At 33.5% G+C, this 26,228-nt stretch overlaps 1 protein-coding gene across 3 annotated transcripts; it reads left to right on the plus strand.

Moving 5' to 3' along the window:
- Positions 1–520: 520 nt before the first annotated feature.
- On the plus strand, positions 521–24,552 carry LOC128234122 (uncharacterized). 3 transcript variants are annotated; one of them, XM_052948154.1, is made up of 7 exons: positions 521–540; positions 13,375–13,510; positions 14,077–14,379; positions 14,648–14,769; positions 15,478–15,727; positions 21,842–21,951; positions 24,408–24,552. In XM_052948154.1, the coding sequence occupies exons 2-6, from the start codon at positions 13,432–13,434 to the stop codon at positions 21,949–21,951; spliced, it is 864 nt and encodes a 287-aa protein (XP_052804114.1). In that variant the 5' UTR covers positions 521–540; positions 13,375–13,431; the 3' UTR covers positions 24,408–24,552. The 3 variants fall into 3 exon arrangements, with proteins under 3 accessions (XP_052804114.1, XP_052804113.1, XP_052804112.1); XM_052948153.1 differs by lacking the exon at positions 521–540 and adding an exon at positions 1,027–1,136; XM_052948152.1 differs by lacking the exon at positions 521–540 and adding an exon at positions 1,149–1,380.
- The last annotated feature ends 1,676 nt before the right edge of the window (positions 24,553–26,228 follow it).

Below are 26,228 nucleotides of genomic sequence, written 5' to 3' on the forward strand. Positions count from 1 at the left end.
TCTTGATTACGACAACCAAACAGGTGTTGATATGTAGGGCCATATTTATCACAGATCACATTCTTAACACCTGTCAAAGAATATGATCAAATTTGTCACAGTTTCAAATGTGACAAATGTAGATCTTTAGAGTGACTTATTCATAAAATCTTATTTTTTTCACTGGTAATGGACATATGTTATGGTGTTATTTGGTAAATGAGATTCCATTCTCTACAGCAGTGACAGTATATTTTGATTGCCAGATGAGAGAAACGATATTTACGTCGATAAAACCATCTACAAAGCCATACCATAATGGAATAGTCTTTTTCTGTAAGGTCTACTTACAAGGAAGCATTACTCATAAAGCTATGCTTCTTGTTACTAAATATAGACAAAAATCAAGATTTAGAATTATTCTCCCTTTGTATAACAATACATTATGTCGTGTAACGCACTGTGCTTAGTTGAGAATATACATATGGGCGTAACTTTAACCTGCTTTGAAGAAGAATGTAAGACTGCTGTTGATATTAAACAGACACAGAACGCTGCTCAGTATGTTTCTTTTGGTATTATTGTAGCAGTAGCAGCAGCCGCATCAACAGCAGTAGTTAAAACTGCAAGATCAGAGGTGCCGGAAAGTATTTTGTGTATGGGAGGCTTGTTGTGTCAGGGAGGGGATGATCCTCCTCCGGTTTCGCAGATAAGTTTTAAAATCACGTTGCTTAAAACGCATTTTAACGCATTTTTAATCGTTGTCTTACTCGCATCTTTAGTTAATTGAAAAAAGAACGTCTGTTAGTGTAAAACATATTCTTTGATATATGTTTTGATCCGTAATTCCTTTTAAAGTGCAGAATCAATCAACACAAAGACATACTTCAGCATTGTTCGGATGAGGTCTAGCAATGAGACACCTTACCCTATTTCCGTTAATGTTAGCGCCTATGTATCCCGTTTGAATGCTAATATTTATCAATACATTCTTTTGTTAAATGTTCTCAGCTTTAAACACTCCTTAATCTATTCAAACGGTTACATGTTTTATGGTTGGTAAATATTGAATCACTTCTAATCAATATCTAATTTTAAACATGAGCAGTTAGATATATTCGGTGACAAATATTATCATGGACTTAAATATCTTCAAGGTAAATCTGAATTTCTGTGACCATTTTTACGGATAAAAGTGACATTGTATGTGTTATTTTAGTGTGTTTGTAATACAAATATCAAGAACTGTTGCATGTTATCAATCGTATATAAACATGTTTTAAATAAGTTTTTATTTAACACGATGTTTGAAACTAAAGATCGTCATTGATATTAACGTATCGCTTACAAACACGCAGACATATTGGTTTTAAAAAAAAGAAGTGATTTGTTTGGATTGTAGTAAGTATGTCTTTCAAATTGATTTATGTTGTATTTCATATTGATATAATTACTTGAATGTTTATTATCATTAAAGGAACTAGACACCAGACGGTCCCAAATTCGACAATTACAGTATTTTATTAAAACAAGCCCGGAATTATCTATACGAACTAGTATGAGACAGATTATACATCATTTTACATGATTAAAAGAATATTTCGTCGGTGTCTAGTCCATTTACAGTATACACGTCGTTATAAATGTGTGTTTAATTTAATCAGAAAGCATGTAACAATTGTAAATCATCCCCAACAGATCACATAAGATCTTATATATTGATCCTAAAAATATTTAAATGTGTTAATATATATTGTTATCTTACGTTGAATGATTATGAGCTTAAATTGACAAAACTACTCTTTGAAGTTGGCTCTCTAAACCAATACAATGACAGCGCAAACGTGTTAACCTTTCAAGTGTTTATTGTCGTAAACATATATACAACTGTTCCCCATGCTAAAAATGATAATATAGAATATCAACATGGCCACAGTGATACATGGCATTATCATAGAACGAGGAAAACTTGTAAAGTTAAAAAACAACAACAACAATGAATATATACACCTGATATACATAATTATAAATATCTAAACAATAAATATTTATATTAGGGAGGCCAAGGTCAGCTATAACTATCATGATCTAAACTATGTTATTTATGAGATAATTTTCTACAATAATTGCTCAGGATATAAATTTACTTCAACTTCTAATATTACATTTAGACATACGAGTTAATAAATTCAATAAAGGTATACATACTTAGGTTTCTTAAAAATATTGTTTAGTTATTTGTTTCGGACAAGGCTAAACAAAGGACATTTAATTATAAAGTAATACTTGTCTTCAATATAAATCGAATTTTATGAAGTACAATGACGTTGAGCTCTATCAATTATAATGCGGCCATATCGACCGATTTCGATGTGCAGTTGTTTAAACAGTATGTTTTTAGATAAACAATACAAAATGAAGAATACTCAAACTTATAATAAATGATGATTCACGAGGTTGGTCTAAATGTATAGGCAGAATTGAGAAGAAAACTCAAAGCTTATACATTGTCATTTTTGTCGTTCTAACAAACTGCTTTTACAATGCAAAGTGGTTGGTGTTAACTACGTTTATTGAAGTGCTTAGCAGTTTCAATGTTGGATAGTGTACATTATTATGAATCGTATTGCAAATTGTAATGAGGTATGCATATGAGTAAATGACAGAGAAAAGATGTGTAATGGGGTTGGAAATAAAAATAAATAGAAGAGAATGAATGATTGGGAAAGTAGAGAAATGACATGTCAAGTAGTAGGTGGAATATGTCAGATCTGTTATAATTATGTTAATGATGAGTTCAATCTGTTGGTTTGTTTCATAAAAGTCTTAACACGAGTTTGTTTGGTTATTTGCCAATTTTGATCCAAAGAAAAGGAATTGAAGTGTGATCAGCCTGGAGGTATTTAACTTTTCAAATGCTTTGCCTTTGAATCCTGGTAAAGTGAGAAGAGAAATAAATCAAAGTGCTGAAAGCACTGATGGACTAGGGCTTCATTCAGGGGAATGTTGACAACCATGTTCTAAGCGTTGAAAAAATCTGCTCACATCACAAGGGGTCACTGTTAAATGGGCTAGCTTAAACTTTAGACTAAAACTGCTTGGAAGCTGCAAAGGAAATTATAGTGTGTAGATTGAGGGGGTGGGGGCTAAAGCGTTAAATCAGATAAAGTCATAGTTCTTTTGAATTTCTCAAAGTCGTTAAATCAGACTTGTACAAATTAATTTACGTGGTTGGCACACATATTTCTTTAATTTGATCAATTCCTTTTATATCAAAGGACTGTTATTTGCAGTTTCAGAGAAGATTTTCAATGATGTAATTATATACTATATAGAAAACCTGTCACCTCTTTTTCAGGAAAGCTTTAAACCACAGGGCCATACTTTGAACAATCTTTGTAAAAGACATCTACATTGTACACCTATGTCAGACTGCATATACAATGCTATTAGGAAGTAGTTGTTATTTAAAAAGTGAAGAATTATTTTCTCCCTCTTAATTTGTGCTTGGTATTTAATTCATATAACATGTAACCATGATAACTATAAATATAAAATAAATATTAGGCACTGTCTTCTGTCTAATGCTATTCATATAACTGCTGCAGACTTTTGTACATAGCAAAGCAAGTTGAGTAGACTAATATGAGATGAATATCGTTTTTTAAAGTATGAAATATTGAAATACTTTGACCATCAAATTTCATAACATGGTGTCAGCAGTTCATCACACTGCTAGTGAGAATGGAATACCAAACATAATTTTATTCTTTATTTTACACCCATCATCATTCCACATGCAATACATATCACAAAATACTTTAACCCATATTCCGCTCCAGTGCAATACGGCAATATACCACTCTTGTGACGTCACGTCATAACAAGTATGTTGCGCAATATTAAATTGACGTCATTAAACCAATGAGTGCATCCTTAAAATGATATTTATTATGCAAAAATGTGGCTTATAAGTCATCTAATCAGTAATGTATATAATAAAGAGGTTATTAGTACTGCGTTTTGATCCGGATATGGCGGAATTTCATATTTGATTCTAGTAGGTTTTTGTAGATTTTGGTTTTACACGGCTTGTGCCTTGTGGTGTCCGAATCTGCAAAAATCTACTTGAGTCGAATACAACCTCCTGGATCAAAACGCAGTACTTATAACCCTATTATGTACAAAACCTGTTACCCCGTGGACAGAGCATCTTTATCCCACAAGGCCATTGTAACTTTAAACAATCATTTCGCAAAAGTAGTTCATATAACTAAATTAAGGTTGCTAAATCAGAGTTTGAAAATTCTGAAAACTAGATGTGCCTTTAATTGCAGCAATTTGAACTCCAACTCATAATGTCAATTAAGCTGGTTATGCAATACTGCAGTTCCTTGGTGTTGGGATTGCTTTATTTACTTGAATAAACAAACAGTTCTTTTGTTGAAAAGTACAATGAAGAAGAAGAAGAGAAGAAGATTTTATTAACTATAAGCTTACAGCCCATCAGTTACATATAATATAAACATGTACAGTATATAAACATTTCCGATAGAACAACTTTCAAAATCAATCATAATGTATAAACAAAGTAAAGTTATATCACATTTGCTTTAAATACTGAAAAATAGTTAGTGGAGAAAAGTGTCTAATGTCTAAACTGACGCATTTCAAAGCCCTTATAGACAAAACAACATAGTTTTCTAATAGTAGTTACATTTTCGCTCGAAATCAGTTCGATAAATTTAGGAATATTTGGATTGCGCCAATAATATCGCTTAATGTATAAGATTCTTAATTCATGATATAAAGGACATTCTAAGAGAAAATGGAATTCATCTTCAAGTGTATTACAAAGTTGGCATTTTCGTTCATTTCTTGGAATTATCTGGGGCTTGTGCCATCTGCCCATTTCTATTTCTAATCTGTGTGATGCTACTCTTAGTCGTGTTAAAGCTGTTCTGAATTTATTGTTTTGTATGGTGTCTTAATATGAGTGATAATTAAAATTTGCAAATAGTATGTATGTTGACGCTCTTGATGACTCTCGTAATTCTTCATTCCATTTTTGCATGAAACAGTCTCTAGCCCTCATCTTAAAGGTGTGTATTAACATGCATTTTTCTTGCCCTGACTCCATCCAAGCCTTAAATCTTAGATCAACATGTACTTGGGGCTATGTGTAATATCAATGAGAACTATAAATTATGTTCAACTTAGTGCCACTTATGATATTTCATTCCACATAAAAAAACACTAACATGTTCAAACCAATATCCATGTTATGAGTAAACCATTGCCAAGTTGGTAATTTGAAAAGACAAGAAATTATATCTGGTCAGGGTTTGACATAGTCTTTCTAGACAGCTGGACTTGTTTTGCAGTTACTTTGAAAATCTTTAAAAGCTAAACTGATCAAGACTTGAGCAAATAACTCACAATACCACAATTATTTTTTAAAGACTTATGAGATCATTCTCACATCACCTTTACCATTAGTTCTTATCTACAAACTTAAGTCAACATAATAATTAATGTTTTACATAAATATTGCAATGAATAAAACATATTGCAATAAGTGCCAATAACAGAGCAATCAAGTATGATCACTATAGGCCTAAACATGAGATTTCAACATTTTCCTGATAAACAATAAATAATTTTACTTAACAATTTTCTCATTTTTACACAAGCTGAAAAAATGGTCTCTTTTTAAATACTTCACATATTTCATGGCTTTCATCATTCAAACTAACATTTCACTTGTTATTTCAATATTCAATGATTGTGTAAACATTCATAATGATGGTTAAAATTAACATGCTAATCATGCCTACCAAAAGCACCTGACTGACCAATTAGTATCCAATTTTGGCAGGGCTTATTGGTGTTTCATTGAAATCAACCATGACCTCCCACAATCTGCACTGATCAACAGTAGTTAATGAATTGTTTCAATTGTTCTTATTTTCATAAACTTAGAAAACACAACTGCAGTGAATAAAATTTATTCCTCATCACTGAGAGAAAGTTTAGAAAAATGAACGAAGCTGAGTTACATCTAGTAGGATATCAAATGCTACAAATGTATTCATCATTTTATATAACCGTATTTAGTAAATGTAAAATTTTTGAAAGTCTAAAAAGTTTCATTTTTTGGTATATCAAAGAACATTTGTGTGTATAATTTTGATGATATTTTGTGATTCATTTAATTTCATTCTTGTTTCATTTAGTGTTCAATCCCAAGCTTTCTTGTTCACATTTAAGTGCAAGGAGAGACACTGATCTGAATAAATTCATTATAATGTAAGGTCACATAAAGGATATATTGTGCTTTTTAAAAATAACATTTTTTCATCTGTTTAAAATTATGTCAAATGAAGTGCTTTGACATTTTATTATGAGTTTAAAGCTGCACTCTCATTTTGACAACTTTTTTATTTTTTGTCTTGGATCGACAATACCTAGTAATCTTTTTTAATGAAAAAAACACGAAATAACTGCTATTAATAAATCATTTGTAAACTATGGGGATCATCAATTAGTAAGTTTCAATGCATTAATTGTACACATCGATACCAAGTTTATGTCAATTTTCTACAATTTTCTTTATTTTTGCCTTTTCATCACTGAGTACAGCCCCTTTAAACTGTACCTTATAATGTCTGTGACTTATCAAATATTTAATAGTAATGGTCTACAACCAAGATTTGTTTTAATTATCCAGGTTTCAAACTGCATTGTGTATGCTATTGGAAAGGTAATCTTGAAAGCTCACTTAGTATATTTTTTACAAATAACATTCACCCTGCAAGGTACTCATATTTGGATGATACATAAAGATTTGCACAGTCATTTATGTATACTTGCATTTATTGATAAAGGATACCTTTTTCAAATCTTTGATTTAGATTACAAAGTATAACTTATATAAATAAATATCTATTCTTAACTTTATCTTAATACACAAGCTAATGCATCAGTCAATTGTAACCATGCCCCCCGCCCCCGGTCCCGGAATAGCGGGGACTTTTACTTTCGGTCTAGCCAACCCCAGCTAAAATCCCCGACCTGCGGAGATAATCTGATGGTAAAGTCCCCACCAAATGCCCCGCACCCAAGGGACATTAGGTTAAGCCCAATCCACACTGTGTTTTCCGGGAAGACCTGGCCCTTCGGGGCCACCTGAAAGGTAAAAACATGGCCCATTTCGCCGGCTATCCCCAGTATACCCCCGGATGTGGGAGCCGTGGTTACAATTGACTGGTGCATTATGATACATAGTGATCCAATCTCATGCCAAGGTGATTTCTGGTCTGACATCGCGAGGTTAGATATTCTTAAGCATAAAAAAGCCTTGACAGCATTTGAAAAAGACTGTTGTGAGATTAAATCTTCATTACTTTACTCTTCCACAACATTGGGTGATAAGGGATCTTTATTGAATATTTTGATTTTGTTCCCTAAACGCCACAAGTCAACTGATTAATTAATACAAATTCAATTCTATCTCCACAATATTCGGCACTGCATTGTTAAATAAAACTCAAAAGTTACACTTTTAAATTATTTAACCAAATACCTTTCCCTCAAATATTTCACAAATTTATATTGAGCTATCAACAACAATGCATCACAATACTGTATTTCTGACTGATTTTTGATTTTCATTCTTGGCTAGAAAACAAAAAGAGAGCACAAAGCGTCTTCAGAAAAAGAACTTGTAAAGTATGCACCAGTCAATTGTAACCACGCCCCCCCCCCGGATTTCCATCCAGCCAATCCCCGTAAAATCCCTTCCCTGCGAGAACGAACTGGTGGTAAAATCCCGTGAATAACCCCACACCCCGGGGATCTAAGGTAAGAGCAATTTCCTGATATATTTTGAGGGAAGACAAAACCACCGCAATCACCCGGCATTGCGAGGACACTAGTTCTGACTTCCATAACTGTAATGTTGATATTTATTTTGTTTACAACACGTCCAAAAAGGTAATATATAATGTGTTCGCTGAAGTTCTTTAGCTACGAGGACACCTGAAAGGTAAAAACACATCCCTTTTCCATGGTATATCCCCGAGGGGGACGTGGTAACAATTGACTGGTGATTATATAAAAGAGGAAATCAAAATTGAGCATGCAAGATTGTTTTATCAATGGCGATGGTTTATCACAATGTCATGTACTTATACTAAGAGTGGCTCCGAGATTTTTTTATGCACATAGGTAAAGAATCATCTTATTCACAGATGCTGTGCACATACTCATACATTTGGCTTCATTTAGAATGAAACTTCATAAATAAGTATGCGCATATTTGATATTTTTTATCTCCATTTTGCAAAATTGAAATCACATGATTTTTTCAAACGAACTTGTATTGCTTGAAAATTAACATGTCAAATTAAAAATGCTACCCACGGTAAGATGAAAATAAATCCGTTTGATAGTGGTAATCATTCAATGGCGGCTTTATTGATAAATTTCCTCAATAAAACACTATGAAATTCACATCATCAGCATCCGAAAGTAGTGATAACATACATGTCTGAATCATTCGGCCGCTCTGATCAGAGTAAATTTTGAGGTCAATAAGTAGACTGGTACCCTGATTTACTTTTCCTCAAAAATATAAAGTTATACAGGTACGCGGCATATGGTTTTTAGTTAACATTAATAGTATTTGAACAATAAATACCAAAAATCATGTTGTATTTGAACTTCGGAATACCAACATTGTATACAAAGGATAACAATACTTTTTTTAAACCAACTTTCCTGGTTGTTTTCTACTTAGACCGCACGCTTTATTCGCTTTTAATACGACGTATGAATTCACAAGACATTTCGAATGCGCGACGGGCACCGCGGTTAGCTGATTATGGTTTCTTTTCGGGTAAAAGAGAAAGAGGGTACCAGTCTATCAATACAGAGCATTGAACGGAAAAAATTCGATGCGTATTTTTCCAATATGATCATATTCTTATTGCATATAATCTGACCGTATGCAAGAACATTCATGTAGTTAACCCGATTAACTCACTCCTTACGTATGCATTTCTTGTGATTCATTAAAAGAACATACAGTGTCCTAGTCCAAAAACGGAAGGTGTCTTCGATTTCGCACTGGCAACATGGACTATCTGAACAAGAGCTTTTTAAGAAAGCGGCAATGCATGCGTAGGCTGTCCAGATGCACAATTGACTTCTGATATCCATATTTATAAAACTAAGGAACGATTTAGTCGGTTATGTTTAGATTACATTTGAAAGCTGGAAGAGATTGGGCCAATCGAGTTTCCACGAAGATATACTAGAAGAAAAATAAAGTTTGATTAGCTATGCATGGGATGTTGCGGATAGTTTCCGTTTTACGTTGATGGTATAAATGGCGACAAGTAGGGCGGAGTTACTGAATGAAACGTCTTGTAAAATATGGTGAGCTTGTGTTTGCGTCTTGTTGTGCTTTAGTGGTCCTATGGCCGTTTCGATGTATAGGCTGTCCGCTTCCACTTGCGAGATACTGTCCGAGACATCCGCGTACTCGACTTAGGGTCTGATTAAGGTTGAATAAAATATTTCTTATGATCTTCTATATTTGTATTCGGTTGAAGGCCTTTGGTTTAACAGGCTGAATATGTTCATGCCAGGAGCAGGAACTTGAAAGTGTGACACCCAAGTGTATATGTGAGGTATCTTCCTTGATCTGTGTATTATTCATAAACATTGGTGAATGTGATGGTTTGTTCTTCTTTCGAGAGACTCTGATGTCGTTGGACTTAAAGAATCGAGCATTCTGCTCAGGTATGAATATTTTCCTAGTAGTTATCAAGTAGACGTGCTTTAGCAATAGGGTTATCTATATTCACGTGTAAGGTTGTATTATCTGCAAAAAGGCGAATGTCGTTCATATATATACATGTACGTAAAAACAAGTTGACAAATAATTGCCTCTTTGTCGTTGCTTATAAAGAAGACTTTTGTGCCAAACCCACTCAAACCCATTAGAAATGTCATAAAAGACTGCCCTAATTTCTTTGCCTTCGTCGAGAGCATTACAGAATGTGCAACATATAGAAACCATCTGGTTCACGTGGAGTCTTTTTGAATGAAACAAGACTGAAAAGGTGTATATAATAAGTTGCCATTAAGAAGTAAAATATATGCTCATGCATGATACGTCCAAGAACTTTGCTGACAACACTAAGCAGGGAAATTGAAAAATAATTGCCCACTACTTGGAGATCCGACTTCTTATGTATAGCACACACGTTTGCAAGTTTTCAAATGCGGGATACTTTACATGAGCAGAGAGAAACGTTGAATAAGTTTAAGGGAATTACCGTTTTTCTGTAGCAGTTTCCTTAAGTACAAAACTATTCACAGAATCAGCTACGGTTGCCTTACCGGTCTTTCGAAACATGATTGAATCAATGACATCTTAACTCGATATATGAATTCAGGCATAGTTGACCTATCCGATTCAGAAACATTAATGGTACTAGTATGACCATCCGGAACATTAAATGAAGATTGAGATTTGACAAAGGTATTCGGAAGAATAGCCTATTCGGAATTGGTTTCAAATATTTTGCCATCTCTTATGAGGTGGGCGAGCTCCTTAGATGGTGAAGAAGTATTAACGAGGTGTGTTAAAACTTTCAAAAGAGGATGATCTGGTTTCACGAAGGTTTTCAGCAAGTTTCTAATAATTAGCATGCTTTGCAGTTTTGACAAGGTGAGAAGTGTAATTCACTTGTTTACATGCACTAGTGAACATCAATTGTACTTTTTGCGCCTGTCTGTAAACCCGTCTTCTATGTCGTAATGCCTTTCTTATTTCGTTATGAACCACGGCGGATTTGTATGTTCGAATCGTTACAAATTTGGAATTCATATTACCCAAAATGGAAACTTTTCTGTGTAAATATTTATATCAGCATTAGAGCATGTATCCCAATCAAAACCTGCAACGAGCAATCAAAGTTCATCGAAGTCACTTTGCGAGAACTTCAAGATTTTTCGTTTGAGAAAAACAAGTAGTAGATGTATTGAATTTTGGACCACAGTAGATTGGACAAATGAAACAAAATTGCTGGTCTAAGAACATGTCTAGGAACGGTTCCCGAACACCTCTTCAAATAATGGAATCAGGCGATGATTCCATCTATATGTCAATGGGAGATTGGGAAGAATCAGTTGAATGAGTTATCAGTTGCGATAAATTGCTGCAATATGGATCAGACCTTGAAATACGCTGGCAGGTTTTAATGTCCAAGTTCATGTCACCAATAATCATGACGTACTAAATGCTTTTATCGACTGTAAGTAAAATGTATTTTGTTATGAAATCAAATACATCAGAGCTAGAATTTTGAGGTGCCGATCAATAAACGCCTTCCTTTTACGCAGTTCCAACCAAAGATATCATGAGGTTCAAGATCGCATCGAAATAAACAGGTCAGATGTAACACAAATACGTCGCAATGCGGATCGAAAGGCCTGTCTCTTCTATACGGGATATGGAATAAGGGGAAGTTTAGGCTGCTAAATCGACATTGTAATTAAGCCACATGCGTACCGCAACAAAAAACGTTCGATTTGGATAAAAACGCGTCTTACTCAACGAGCTCACAACGGTAGGAATGATATTTCATGCTTCTCTTTGTAATGCATGCGCAAAGTTTGTATGTCAGTCTGTATTTAACGTGTTTTAGGGGGGAAAATCCGTTGTTTTTCAAACTCCCGGTTCTTTCGTAATGGAACATTTTAGTTTCTGGTCGGTGCATTTTGATTGAATATGCCGTAAAGGTCAATCTAACTAGCATAAAAGTTTATTTTTCTTGTAAATGGGAATCTTCCCTTATCAGAAGTAAAAATTAGATTATCCTCTTTATTTTAGGAACTATGTTCTATTGATTAGGTTCGTTTGGAACTAATGAATGTTTGCACATGTTCACCTTATATTTATTTATATATATACTAACTTTTTGTAAAAAAAATATTAAAAATAAAAAAAATATAAAAAATATAAAATAAATATAGTACTGTATCCAGGCAATGTGACAAGCACCTGTGGCATGTGCTGTAGATCGTCTATCAGAGATTGCCTTTGCAACAAACTATAATAGTGCTGTTTTGAATAACGTTACATTTCCTCTCAAAATCAAAATAAAATAGAGGTATTGTTTTAAATTGTCATACAATCATGTTTATTTCAGTAACAATATTTGAATATGTCTGTTTAGAACCATGAAGTTTCATTGGTAGGTTGCCCCTAGTCCAACTATAAAACTTTAATTATTATTTGTTTTGTAGGGTGGTCAGTAGGTCAAAGGTCAAAACCACAGCGATTATCATTTTGATATTCTCCGCAAAATCACTACAAAACGGTTTGCTTTACGCTTTTGAGGCTGCAGTGGTAGACTGCCATTTACTAGAAGACGACCTCTCTCGTGCGAGAAAAGTTCAAAAGCTAACAATCAGTTTTAGAACTATTCTTGAAATCGAAGAACTGTTTTAGAACTTATCTTCAAGTTTTTAAAATAGGAATTATATTGACATATGGTTAAAAAAAAACTTAAATCAATCTTCAAATAAGATTACACACATGCACAGTGAAAGAGCATCCATAATTTATGAAATGTAGAAGAAAGTGTTTTAGGCCTTAAACACTGAGATTCATGCTTTTATTAAGTTTAAAGATGTTAAATTATTATGTTTTAGATACATCTTTTATAACATGTGCATACATAGTGGTGTTCCTGATCTGCATGCACTACACTGAATTTTAGGAATTAATTTGTTTTAAGATTCAGCAACTATTTATGTCGCATTTACATTAACCTTGTTGTAAAACTGTTACTGATGAATTAAACGTCACGGTAGTTACTAAGGTGAGAGCATGACGGCTAATAGAGTGTACGAAGTTATTGACAAACACACAAACAACATATCTCTTTAGTTCTGTCAACAATTTGTACAGATACTATGCATATTTAATATTGGATATCTTTTAACCAAACGTGGGCCGCACAAACTCAGTGATGTCTAGTCATTTCATTCTTGAACTCGATGTTTTGAAAACCGCCTTATATCGTTCTTGAACTATTTTTGTATCTTATTCTTGAACTCTTCCTTAAATCATTACACAAATAGTTTTATTGCCTTTGGCTCATAGTCTTTAGTAGCACTAGGTCAATAGTCAAGGTCACCGTCTTTATAAAAAACAAAACACATGATGTATACTATAAATCATAACGATAGGTTGTATTTCTCCCGCAGGTATCCATCTAAACCTTATGTCATCACTTCCTGAAAAGTATGTCGAATTCTTATTAATTAATGCCTGTCTTCTTTAAACTTCTTTATTATATCTTTTATTTATTTCAGGCGGAGCTCGGGTGCCATGCTGTTCGGTAAAGGCATCTCGTTTTATCTAGATGCTCAATGTTGGCAAAAACGTTTGAAATGAATGTGCTTCGTTGGTTATTCTTCGCATTGTCACTGATGTTGTCCAGCATAGAAGGTAACATACTAGATGATTGCGTTATTGATCAAAATATGTACATTCTAAAAACAATATGTAATCTTTATAAATCAGGAACATTTCGATTAGTTGTATTTATAAATTTTGTTATAAATCAAACTACAATTATAACTACAGTGACATGCCTAGTAGCCAAATATTTTACGATGACCTATTTCAATGGTACACGGTCAAAGCCCAACGTTCACTAATTGAAAGATAGATAGCGTACAAACCAACACAGAGCTACCACTATAGAATTACAAAAACCGTCATCTTCTGGAGCAGACCTGAATACTTGATCATAATACATTTTGTCTTTTAAGTTAACAACTTGATCAAATTATTTATTAATATAAGTGTGTGAATATTTCTGTAGCTGCAATTTATTTTTGTTTTCATTTTGAAGTGAATGAATTCTGATGAAAGAGATGTATGGTTCAGATATAACAATACGTCGTATCAGAAATATCTTTTATATAAATCCAGTCTTAACATTTGAAAATAGATAGGCTATGAATGGTATTTTTGTGTAAATTAATGAAGTTACAATGTCGTTATTTCAGGATACGTCGACATAGCTCCAGTTTCAAGAACACCTCGAACAAATGAGTCATTCACAATAACTTGTGTAACGAATGGTAGTGAATCTTTAACCTGGTTAAAAGATGGTGTCTTTCTGTCATCTTGTCCAACGGAATCCCCTGAGTGCTTTCCCCCCAAAATGGATTCTTATCTGTTTTTATCAAACGTTGGTTCTAAGACTTTTGATCTTACAATCACAAGTGTATCATTACAATCCTGTGGACGATATACATGTAGTGATAAATCTGAACGGAATAAGGATAGCGTTACATTGACGGTAGTACGTAAGTATGCATTAAAATTGATTTCGATAATGTGATATTTTTGGCGAAAGTCTACTGAGTGTTCCAGAAACAGATAATAGCTCAATATATGGAGCTTATTCCTAACGCTGCACTGCTCAAGAATTTAAATGTCACAACTATAACATATTGTCTACTTCTAGGGCCATCATTATCATAGATGTTTATACTTATCGGTGTGATTCAGTGCATTTATGCTTATAGTCAATAAAAATAAAAATTTAATGCTTTTGGTGGAATGTTTTTGCAGAGTTTGAAAATGACAGTATCAGTCCCATCACAGAACCAGATTTGGGTTCGGATGGAAACATTACCATTCTTACAGATTGTGTGTTTCCTACCAGTGTGTATTCGCAGTGGTCAATAGTGCGGGTAAATAATTATTGATTTTGGGTTTGATTTAAATAAATCCTGAATAGATTCACTCTGATAGTATATACATAGAGGAAAATTAATTATTTATGGTATCTATTAAATAGATTTTCAGCATTTGATACAAAAGGGGAAATGGGAAGGTCTTATTCATTTCAATAAACAGATCGTCGCGAGAGAACGTACGAACTTTAAAAAGCTGTACATTTTTGACGTCACAAAATGGATAAAACTTATTTTAAAAAGAACCTTGGTAATCTTACGAGAGCGACGTCATTTGCAGTATTAATACAACATTTTGCTACAATCGCCGTTTGGAAATTGATATTCAATTGTAGTATACTGGACAAACGTTTCTACAAAAATGTGCACAAGCACATCGTATTCAGAATGTATTATTTCATGTCTTTATTAATTATGCGATTTAAAACGCTTTACTATACAGGGAAACTTCGACGAGATAACGCAGCTTATATCTGAATTACACTGATATGTGCACTTATAATAAGATAATAACTTGTTCACTACAAAGTGTTAAAAGAATCCGTTATACGTCCTAACGTATGTATCATCAGTAGAGCTTTACGCTATGACCAATGATGAAATCGGCTTTATAATGCAATTGTAATTTAGTAGGAGAATGCTCTTAAGCAATTGGTTCTTACTGGTCTCATAGTGTGTTGCCGTTCTGGCTATATTATTTTCCAGGACGGAGAAGAAATAGACAATATCAAAACATCAACTTCCAGTACAGAAGAGTGTTTAGAAAGCTGTTCAGGGTCTCCGGCCATTAAATTCAAAACATCCGTTTTTCACCAAGAACATGACGGAGAGTCGATAGCTGTTGGATATAAATTAGTTATTAAAATCAAGGACGTTGACGAACCAATGACCTGGACCTCGCAGCAAAGATACAAAATCAGAGATACGACGATCACAACAAATGGTAGTGCAAATGGTAATATTAACATTTTGTTTTACCAAATTTGATATTTTTTTAAAAGATGAGCTTTCAGAAAAAGGGATTATAGTTTGAACTATTTAAGATTTTTTTAAAAATTGTATGACACATATTGACTTAATTTAATAATGTCATCATTATAAAATTTTCAAATATGTTCAAGAAGTGTATTTATATTAACATGAAATAAACAATGTTGTTGTTCCAGATACGGCCAAACTGTCGCCAACAGTTAATCTTTTTTTCCCAACTTACTGCTTTGTCAAATATTGATAATAACCTCATTCTGATGATCACTAATCCCAAAATTAAAGATAGTTTGGACAAATGATTCAACAAAACGTGTTTCTCTGACAAACAGACTAACAATATGATTTTTATGCCCCCACAAAGTGGCGGCATATAGGGTTGCCCTTGTCCGTACGTACGTACGTACGTACGTACGTACGTACCTGTCCAATCCTCACCAAACTTTAAACACATGTTTGTGACCATAATATCTTGATCAAGTTCGATAGTCATGGAAATCGCTTTAGTCATTTAGGAGTTACGGCCCTTTTTTGCCAAAAATTCCCGAAGATTGTTTCCGATCTAATTCTTGAAAACCGTTTGTCCAATCCTCACCAAACTTTAAACACATGTTTGTGACCATAATATCTTGATCAAGTTCGATAGTCATGGAAATCGCTTTAGTCATTTAGGAGTTACGGCCCTTTTTTGCCAAAAATACTTCAAAAATATATGTTTCCAATCTAATTCTTGAAAAGTATGTGTCCAATCCTCACCAAACTTTACATACATGATTGTGACCATAATATCTTGATCAAGTTCGATAGCCATGGAAATCGCTTTTGTCATTTAGGAGTTACGGCCCTTTATTTGCAAAAAAAGACTTGAAAAATACGTCCCGAAGATTGTTTCCGATCTAATTCTTGAAAACTGTTTGTCCAATCCTCACCAAACTTTTAACACATGTTTGTGACCATAATATCTTGATCAAGTTCGATAGCCATGGAAATCGCTTTAATCATTTAGGAGTTAGGGCCCTCAGATTATCCTGAATAATCATTATGGCTTATTTTCTGTGACAAAAAATCGAAGTGGGGGCATCCGTGTCCTATGGACACATTTCTAGTTTTTGACTGGGACATTATTTTGGCGTGCCTGTATAGAGTCAACAAGTCTAATTATATACAAACCTTGTTCGCGCTTCAAAGACGATTGCATGACATAGGTCTTAAAATATGTTTGGCATTAAGCTATTTGGCTTATATATTATCCTATTGAAATATAACAATATTTATAACACATGTCAACACTACAACACTTCAATTATACTCAAAATAAACACGTAAATTTCTATGACATTTTACAGAATAGAGGATTATGACATAAGAAAAGTAAAGAACGTAATTAAACATTAACCAGAATGTTATGCTGACTTTGTCTACTGAATACCACTATAAAGGCTTGGATAAGAAAAGAAATGAGTTTTTAATATAATATAATATTATCTTTTTATAGCAATATCTATGTTAGGTACCGCCTTGGAGCGGTCAGCAAAATAAATTTACTTGGGGTTTAAACCAGTTGCCTGTAAAACCTCACTCTTATCCCAATAATCCTAAAAAAGTTGTTCGTTGAAATATTCTAGTGAACACAAACAAGCACTAGGAAAAACTTTCAAATGACAAGGGAAATTGAGAAGCAAAGTTAAATACAAATGAGGGAGGAAAAGCAGGAAACACACACTATAAAGAGTCGTATCTTCGTGTAGTTGGTAGTTGTATTACTACAGGGATGTTTCGTTTGTTATGTTTTTATTGCATAAATTATTTAAAAGTGTTCATAAAGTCGGTAGTCTGATTTAGTTGTTCTCGCAGATACGAGTAAACTGCAGTGATCTCGACATTAACGGAACGTATTCTGTGATTTGTTGAATTTCTTATTAGTTACGTTCACACTTTATTGTCATGGTTATTGATATGGATTGTTTAAATGCTAGGTTAATAAAAGCATTTTAAGTGTAACGGGCGCTACTATCTTAATTCTTCTGCATTTTAATAACACAAGGTCACGTTAAATTTGAGTCCATGGAAATTAGGTGGCGTGAATATCTTTTGCGAATCGGCAAGTTCGCCTGTGGCCTTATACAAACTATGTGATAAAGGCCAAGACACTTATGTAGTGGTGAATCAATTGCATAATCGAAAGAAGAAAACATGTGATACAAAAACAATGTTATAGTACTAAATACAAAACTAAAATACTTGACCTTATTATGAATAGCGGCAGCTACATTTCAGGTTTCCCGCCTCTGAAGTTTACATTCAAGCATATTTTTCCAGTTATACGTTATACTATATCTAATTTTGTTTAAACATTATTTCTAACGATTGCGAAAAAAATTATGATAACTTATACTTTCGTTGGCACGATGTTGCGCGAGAGTGCGGTTTTGTTTTGTGGGGGGAAATCGGAGTGACCGGAGAAATCCTACTTATCAGGCTTGATGACCATAAACCAAACGCACATGGGGCAAGGCTGGGAATCGAACCCGAGTCGCCTGGGTGAGAACCGAGTGCACATACCACTGGGCTAACCGGAAAAAATACTGCTATTATCAAACATTTCCATGCTCTCTCTTTAAAAATTACAAACAATCTGACCTCTACGGGGACATTAGATGTTTGCTGTTAGACACAAAGAACGTATTTATAACAATTTAAGTTCACTGTATAGATTAGCTCACAAGGTGTTCGATCCATATTATATGAGATATTAGAGCAATAAATAATGACATGCTTGTTCTAATATAAGGCGATAATATATTACATACTGTTAGAGGGAGTTAATGGGCTTAAGATTTTAAGAAGTGTTCATTCATCAATTTAATAGTTTTATTCATATATCCTGTTTACGAAAAATAAATACATAGCAAACAAAATGATTTTTATAACTAATATTATGTCGTCATCAGATGTCAATTTAAAGTAACAATTACTTACTGTTCATGAAAGCAGACTGTCTAGGTTTATTGATATAAATCATTGGTGATAATTAACTGAACTATTTTGTACCTACCGTCACAGCTTCATCGCTTTTGCAAAAACGTGTTATTAAATGTCTAAAATATTTAAAAAGGTACCCCCCATTAAAAACATAAAGGAGTTGTTATGCAATTTATTTAATTTGAGATTTGAGCTCTAGTTTAGTGAAATAATATTTAACTGTCTTATGTAGAGAGTATGTTGTTATGTAAAAGTAAAATATGACACCAAGAGCATCTTAGGCCACACCAAATTGATAACTTGTTCATCGGATTTTTTCCAAAAAATAATGGGGCGAGCGAGCGAAATAATGATAAAAATATTTGTTTTGCATTTAGCAAAAAGAGGAGGGAGCGAAGAGCGAACAAATATATATATAGTCATTTATCTCTCTTTTGCTCACATTTTATTCACATATTAACTGAACAATGATATTGTAAACAGTATATACATCCATTGAAAGAATGATACCACTAAAAGATAATTCTATACAAATATTAGTTTTGATATTAAACAAATGCTATTTGAGATCAAGCAAATGTATTTCTTTAAACTATTTCATAAATGAGAGAACTCAAACCAGTTTTCCAGTTTTTTTAAACCTGTTTGAAAAGTTGTTTTTTTTCAAAATACCCTATTCATGGCTAAGTTAAAGCCTGTAGACAAGCACCAATAGTCACAGCCACCTGTCTGCCCAATGGCATTTCCAAATTTATTTACTAGGTTTTCCACTTTTCCTTAGGAAAACTTGGTTAAAAATAATTCTCTATTAAAATAAATTGTCATTTCTCATTCCATGGAAATGACTAGACAAGGTGACTTGAAAAATGAATCACAAAATGAATATAGGCATTTGCAATCAAATATAAACTACAGCTATCATTCTTGCTTTGACTACACGATTGGCCTTGGTAGCCATCTAAGTTCTGGAAGATAATTTACAAAAAACCTTCACCGTATTGTAAACCATTTCAACTGAAAATATGTCACAGAAAATTCCAGCCAGCGCCAGATTGATTTTAGACTTTCTCAGAATGTAACACCTATCGTTTTTAAACTTACGGATTGTCCTTATTTTTTTTAGATATCTTGTTCAAATTTAGACAAATAATTAAGAAAACATAAACAAATATATAAAAGACACTTTTACTTTTGTCGTACTGCAGCTACTGATTGTGTCAATTTTCATATATAGCAAAAAAATATTTCAAGAAAATACAAGAATATGCAATATTTTTTCATAGAAAAAAAATCAGCATAAATATTTAACACTTGAATGATTTCCATATATAGTTTAAGAATACACATGAACATCTAAAAAATCTACTAACAATTATTCGCAACACAAAGTGTGATTAAATACCTTTTTCCAATCAAACAGTCTGACACCATTTTTTTTTTATCCTTTTTGACTAATATTTACAAAATATACACAATCTGGCTTGTTTGAAGTTTTTTGTGTGAATGGTAACACTCATGGGATTGCATGAAGCACATATGAATGTCAGTCAAGTTAATTTTTAGCGTCATCCTACTGTCCAGGAACATTGACTCATTGGTGATCAAGGCCTCCACCACAAGCACGTTTTCATTGCCTCATGCGGACAGGAATTTTATGATTCGCTGCGTCGGAAGAATCTGAAATTTTAATAAGCAGCATTATACATAAATGTTCGTTGTAGTATAATGTAGTTTGCATTACTGAAACAGTTTGATGATAACACAAGAAAGGTGGTGCTCGTCTCTTGGCCAAACTTTATTTTTCTATTACTGTACATGCATTGCATATGAATTAAATAAACACTATATCCAGATCCGTAGCAAAATAAAAACAAGCATGCATAAATCATAAAATGTATACGTATTTTTGAAGGAAACAAATAATACAAAAAATACATCATATTTGCTATATTAACAGCAAAACAACAAAGAAGTTAAAATACACACCTGAAGTTTTTACCTGAACAGGTGTAGTAGGTATAGATGACCGATTGGAAACTGTCTTTTCACTGTAACGTTCATCCGAATTTCCGTCAAACATGTCCGAACCAAATTCACTTCGGATAATCACTGTCATTCACGATAAAATTCAGTAATTCCTGTCCAGTAAATATACGTTTACTTTTAGCGGGAGCCAAATTTAAACAAACACATTTGTCCAAAATTTAATCAAACTTTAAATGGTGGTAGAATTGTCATTTGTTGACGAAATTTTCAAGAATCAGGAAGTGAAATGTTGCCAATTTAGTCTCGATCACCTAGACGCTTGTATCCGTGTCTACATCGTTCATTGAGTCTAATTAGGGCGGCTGCATGATTGAGTCGGTGCTTTGATAATTGTAACGATCAAAAACGCGGTTATAAGGGGGTGAAAAGGTTACATTCTACTAAACAAATTAGCGCTCGTAAAAATAATAACAATTTTTTTAAGATGGTGTGGGCGCAAGTGATAAAAAAATAAAAATATTTTTTTTGCTTTTCTGATGAAATAGGTGCGGGAAATCCGATGAACAAGTTATTAATTTGGTGTTGCCTTTAGAGAATTTATAAAAAAGCACGATTAAGAGTTAAAATAAACAGAAAAGTCAGTCAAATTTATCATTGTTGTTACATTATGCAAGCACTATTATAACTGACAGGTGTTTTTAACACTAATGTGGGCTTCAATTATTTTATACAGTCACTGTGTAGGTTTGCTGACCTGATATGTGTTATTTGATCATCGTGAACTTCCAATGGTATTCAGTGTGTCAGGAAAGAAATCTGAAGTATCTGAAGACCCCACATATCTATTAACTTTATATCTGAAGCATTTATACCTTATCAGTCATGTTGCACATTTTATTGTCATTTTTCAAACGTATTTCACAATGATAATTCGAAAATGCACATTAATTATTAAACACTTTATTTTGAAATCGATTATTTATTATATTCATTCAGAATTGGTTAGGGCTATAAGTGATTAAAAAATCTAATTTAATGAATTACATTTTGCCGTGCTTTGAAAAATTATAACATATTAGTATATGCTTATACTTACATATATTATATATTTCAGATAAAAAATTCACAGATGGAGAAATTGCTGGGATAGTGATTGGTGTCTTGCTGGGAGTTGTTCTAATTGTTGTTATCATCATCGCCGTGATCTTTAAACTACGAAATTGAGTTAGTGTATTTCTACATTTCAATAAATAAGTAGAATTTTATGCTTTACAGATTCTTTATGACAATCTAAAAATAAGAATTTAAGTGTAGAAGAAAGAGTAATTTAATGGATAGAAGCTATATTTAGTAGAACCTTTCACCAATTCAATTATTTTTTTAAAACATATACGAGCATTAATCTTGAAGCATAAATTATCGATACAGCATTAAATTATTCTGAGAGTCTAATTTCATCCACCACATGTTATGAACTTGGTTCAACTCCTGATTATATAAATGCACCATTGCGAGACTAACATAACACTGTAAGGGAAGCGACGGCAAGTAATGCGCTACTTAATCTAAAGGGAATCAATGTCATTAACACACCACTATTAAATGAGGATAATAATAATAATAATAATAATAATAATAATAATAATAATAATAATAATATTAATAATAATAACAACTTTATTTAACGAAGGTTACATACTTAGTGTACAATTATTACAGACACACTACTTATTTCCAGCGTGGCCTTCACACAAAAAGTATTACAAAAACACATATACTAACTAATATATTAAGCAACATAAAAAATCACACTATCACTATCATACTTTTCTCATGTAATTCAACATAATGTTACATGAATTCAACATTTCTTCGACAAACACAACTCAGTTTAATATGGTTATTACAAATTACAATAATTTCATCCTGTAAATAATGTAGATATATTCAGTAAAACCACATTCAATCAATATATTTTGAACATTTACACATTTGGTAGTATCCGTTACAAGTTGTTGCAAGAATAAGCAATTAATACAAAACAAAAAATAGAATCCCTATGTTTCCCATCTTTATTTCATCGCATTGTATACATTATGTACCTATATTTTAAATTGTCCTCCTTTACGGACATCATAATTAACATACAGCTTAGACACTATATTATGTATATGTAAACACAACACCATATTATGGTCTTAAGATTATTTTAAGGCTTATTTGTTTTAAATTATTCAGGAGAGTTTAATAATTTATTTTAAGATTTATAAAAGAACATGAGCTTTAGGTATAGCATTTACGTGTTCATACCACTTGCACAGAAAAAAATACGATGTCGAATCGTCGGTTATTTCTATTTTCGTTTTCACTTGTTGTTTGACTTTTCAAATCAAGCTTGTATACACGCGCTTATATAAACATCTCATGTACCGGCTTTTGAAGGATGTATCTAGAGTTTGTCCTGTACACTTGTAAACCGTAGAAGGGCTTCTTAAGCTTCAAGCTTTGCCATTAATTCTTATATTTGTGAATATTTCTGTTAAAATAGATATATATAGTAGCCCTTTGAATACCGTATAAACCTTTGGGTGTTGTTGAAAACAATATTACCACTTAAGCTGGCGCTAGGGGGGCATCGACTGTACTGATAGTTTTCGTCGAAGTTGTTGAAATATCTGTGTCTGTGTAATTCATGTTAATCATTGAAACATGATGTTTTTTTATGAAATATGACATCTAGATTTCTGTTATCCATGAAAACACTTCTAAGCCGATTATCCTTTTTAAAGATATTTCTTGTTATTACTGCCAATGAACAGTTTAGTTTCAGGCAAACACCTGTTTTCAAACTTTCGAGATTGTAGGATCTCTCTTCCGGAATATATTCATTTTAAATGGTTTTATATTGTGTGTTGTTTTAAAACTTTTCAACCTATTTCCTATAACGGTAAGGTCCGGCGATATATATGGGTGAACACGCACATATATTTTCTGTTACTTACAAGCCAGCATCATTCTGCATTTGTAGAATAACACTTTTAATATATTAAAACTTACAGAAAAAAGTACAGTAGTCGAAAGTTTAAACATAAACCCCGTTTAATGGAACAGGGTCAACGTCAAAGACATAGAATACAAAAACTAACAACAACAAACCAGAAACATGGAAAACCCGCACAAAACTCCACAAACAACACACTTTAATATATATATATATATATATATATAAAATAGGGCTGTTTATCAACATAAGTTCAACGTTGTAATGATTGTTAAACCACTCCTTTTTAGATTGGCATTCACATCAGGCCCCGATTTCTCGAAACTTCTTAAGCCCCTTATAACAGGAAAAGGCTAATCTCTCTATTTTTGATTTTCAATAAACTGCTTAATGTTTACTTTTCTAAAGAGTTTTTATACATCAGAAAGGAATTATCATCAAGATTATCAGAATAAACAATTTTTCATTTACCAAAATTTTATTTAAGTATTTATTTTGGCTTATTGAAATAAGCTACTTAAGCCTGTTCAGCTTAAGAAGTTTCGAGAAATTGGGCCCAGATGATTAAGATCATAAGAATGCGTGATAAGTTATTCGTGCTTATAAGCACATTTTATAGTATAATATGTACATCTGTGTATATATACATTATATACACCACCATTTGTTTCTTTTTTAGGAACTTTGAGGTGGAACAACTTGTTACTTGTTAACTGTATATCGATATCGACAGAAGGGCGTGAATCAGCTTTCAAAAGTTATGCCTTACAACATGTGTATACTACGAACAGAACTGGATTTCCAAATATATGCTAATGACGTTGCGTTGTGTTTAACTTTGAAATAACGTTTCATCCACTTATTTAACAAAATTCAACGACGTGATTTTCACTGAATTGCTTTTGGAGCGATATTAACTTTATTGTCATAAAAATCATCAAATAAATGCATCAAAATGATTAGTACACCACACGCGCAGTTACATAGAGAACACTAGGTTAGTGCTGTGCCTTGCCAGATAACCTTCCTCCATCCACGGCACTAACCTAGTTTTCTATTTATAAGGGGAGGGAAGGTCACTTAACGCATAACTATAAGGGGAGGGAAGGTCACCTAACGCATAACTATAAGGGGTGGGAAGGTCACCCAACGCATAACTATAAGGGGCGGGAAGGTCACTTAACGCGTAACAATAAGGGGAGTGAAGGTCACTTAACGCATAACTAAAAGGGGAGGGAAGGTCACTTAACGCATAACTATAAGGGGAGGAAAGGTCACTTAACGCATAACAATAAGGGGAGTGAAGGTCACTTAACGCATAACTATAAGGGGAGGAAAAGTCACTTAACGCATAACTATAAGGGGAGGAAAGGTCACTTAACGCATAACTAAAAGGGGAGGGAAGGTCACTTAACGCATAACTATAAGGGGAGGAAAGGTCACTTAACGCATAACTAAAAGGGGAGGGAAGGTCACTTAACGCATAACAATAAGGGGAGGGAAGGTCACTTAACGCATAACTATAAGGGGAGGGAAGGTCACTTAACGCATAACTATAAGGGGAGGAAAGGTCACTTAACGCATAACTAAAAGGGGAGGGAAGGTCACTTAACGCATAACTATAAGGGGAGGAAAGGTCACTTAACGCATAACTAAAAGGGGAGGGAAGGTCACTTAACGCATAACAATAAGGGGAGGGAAGGTCACTTAACGCATAACTATAAGGGGAGGAAAAGTCACTTAACGCATAACTAAAAGGGGAGGGAAGGTCACTTAACGCATAACAATAAGGGGAGTGAAGGTCACTTAACGCATAACTATAAGGGGAGGAAAAGTCACTTAACGCATAACTAAAAGGGGAGGGAAGGTCACTTAACGCTTAACTAAAAGGGGAGGAAATGTCACTTAACGCTTAACTATAAGGGGAGTGAAGGTCACTTAACGCATAACTAAAAGGGTATGGAAGGTCACTTAACGCATAACAATAAGGGGAGGGAAGGTCACTTACCGCAAAGATAAAAGGGAAGGGAAGGTCACTAAACGCATAGATAAAAGGGAAGGGAAGGTCACTTAACGCACAACAATAAGGGGAGGTTAGGTCACTTAACACAACGCTGAAAGGGGAGAGAATGTCACTTTACGCATCACTGTAAGGGAGGCAAGGTCACTTAACACATAACTGAACGGGGAGGAAAGGTCACTTAACGCTTAACTATAAGGGGAGGAAATGTCACCTAACGCATCACTATAAGGGGAGGGAAGGTCACTTAACTCGTAACTATAAGGGGAGTGAAGGTCACTTAACGCATAACTATAAGGGGAGGAAAGGTCACTTAACGCATAACTATAAGGGGATAGAAGGTCACTTAACGAATAACTATAAGAGGAGGAAATGTCACCTAACGAATAACTATAAGGGAGGAAATGTCACTTAACGCATAACTACAAGGGGAGGAAAGGTCACTTAACGCATAACTATAAGGGGAGGAAAGGTCACTTA

Source organism: Mya arenaria, chromosome 5, assembly GCF_026914265.1.
Source record: "Mya arenaria isolate MELC-2E11 chromosome 5, ASM2691426v1".
Classification (NCBI taxonomy): domain Eukaryota; kingdom Metazoa; phylum Mollusca; class Bivalvia; order Myida; family Myidae; genus Mya; species Mya arenaria.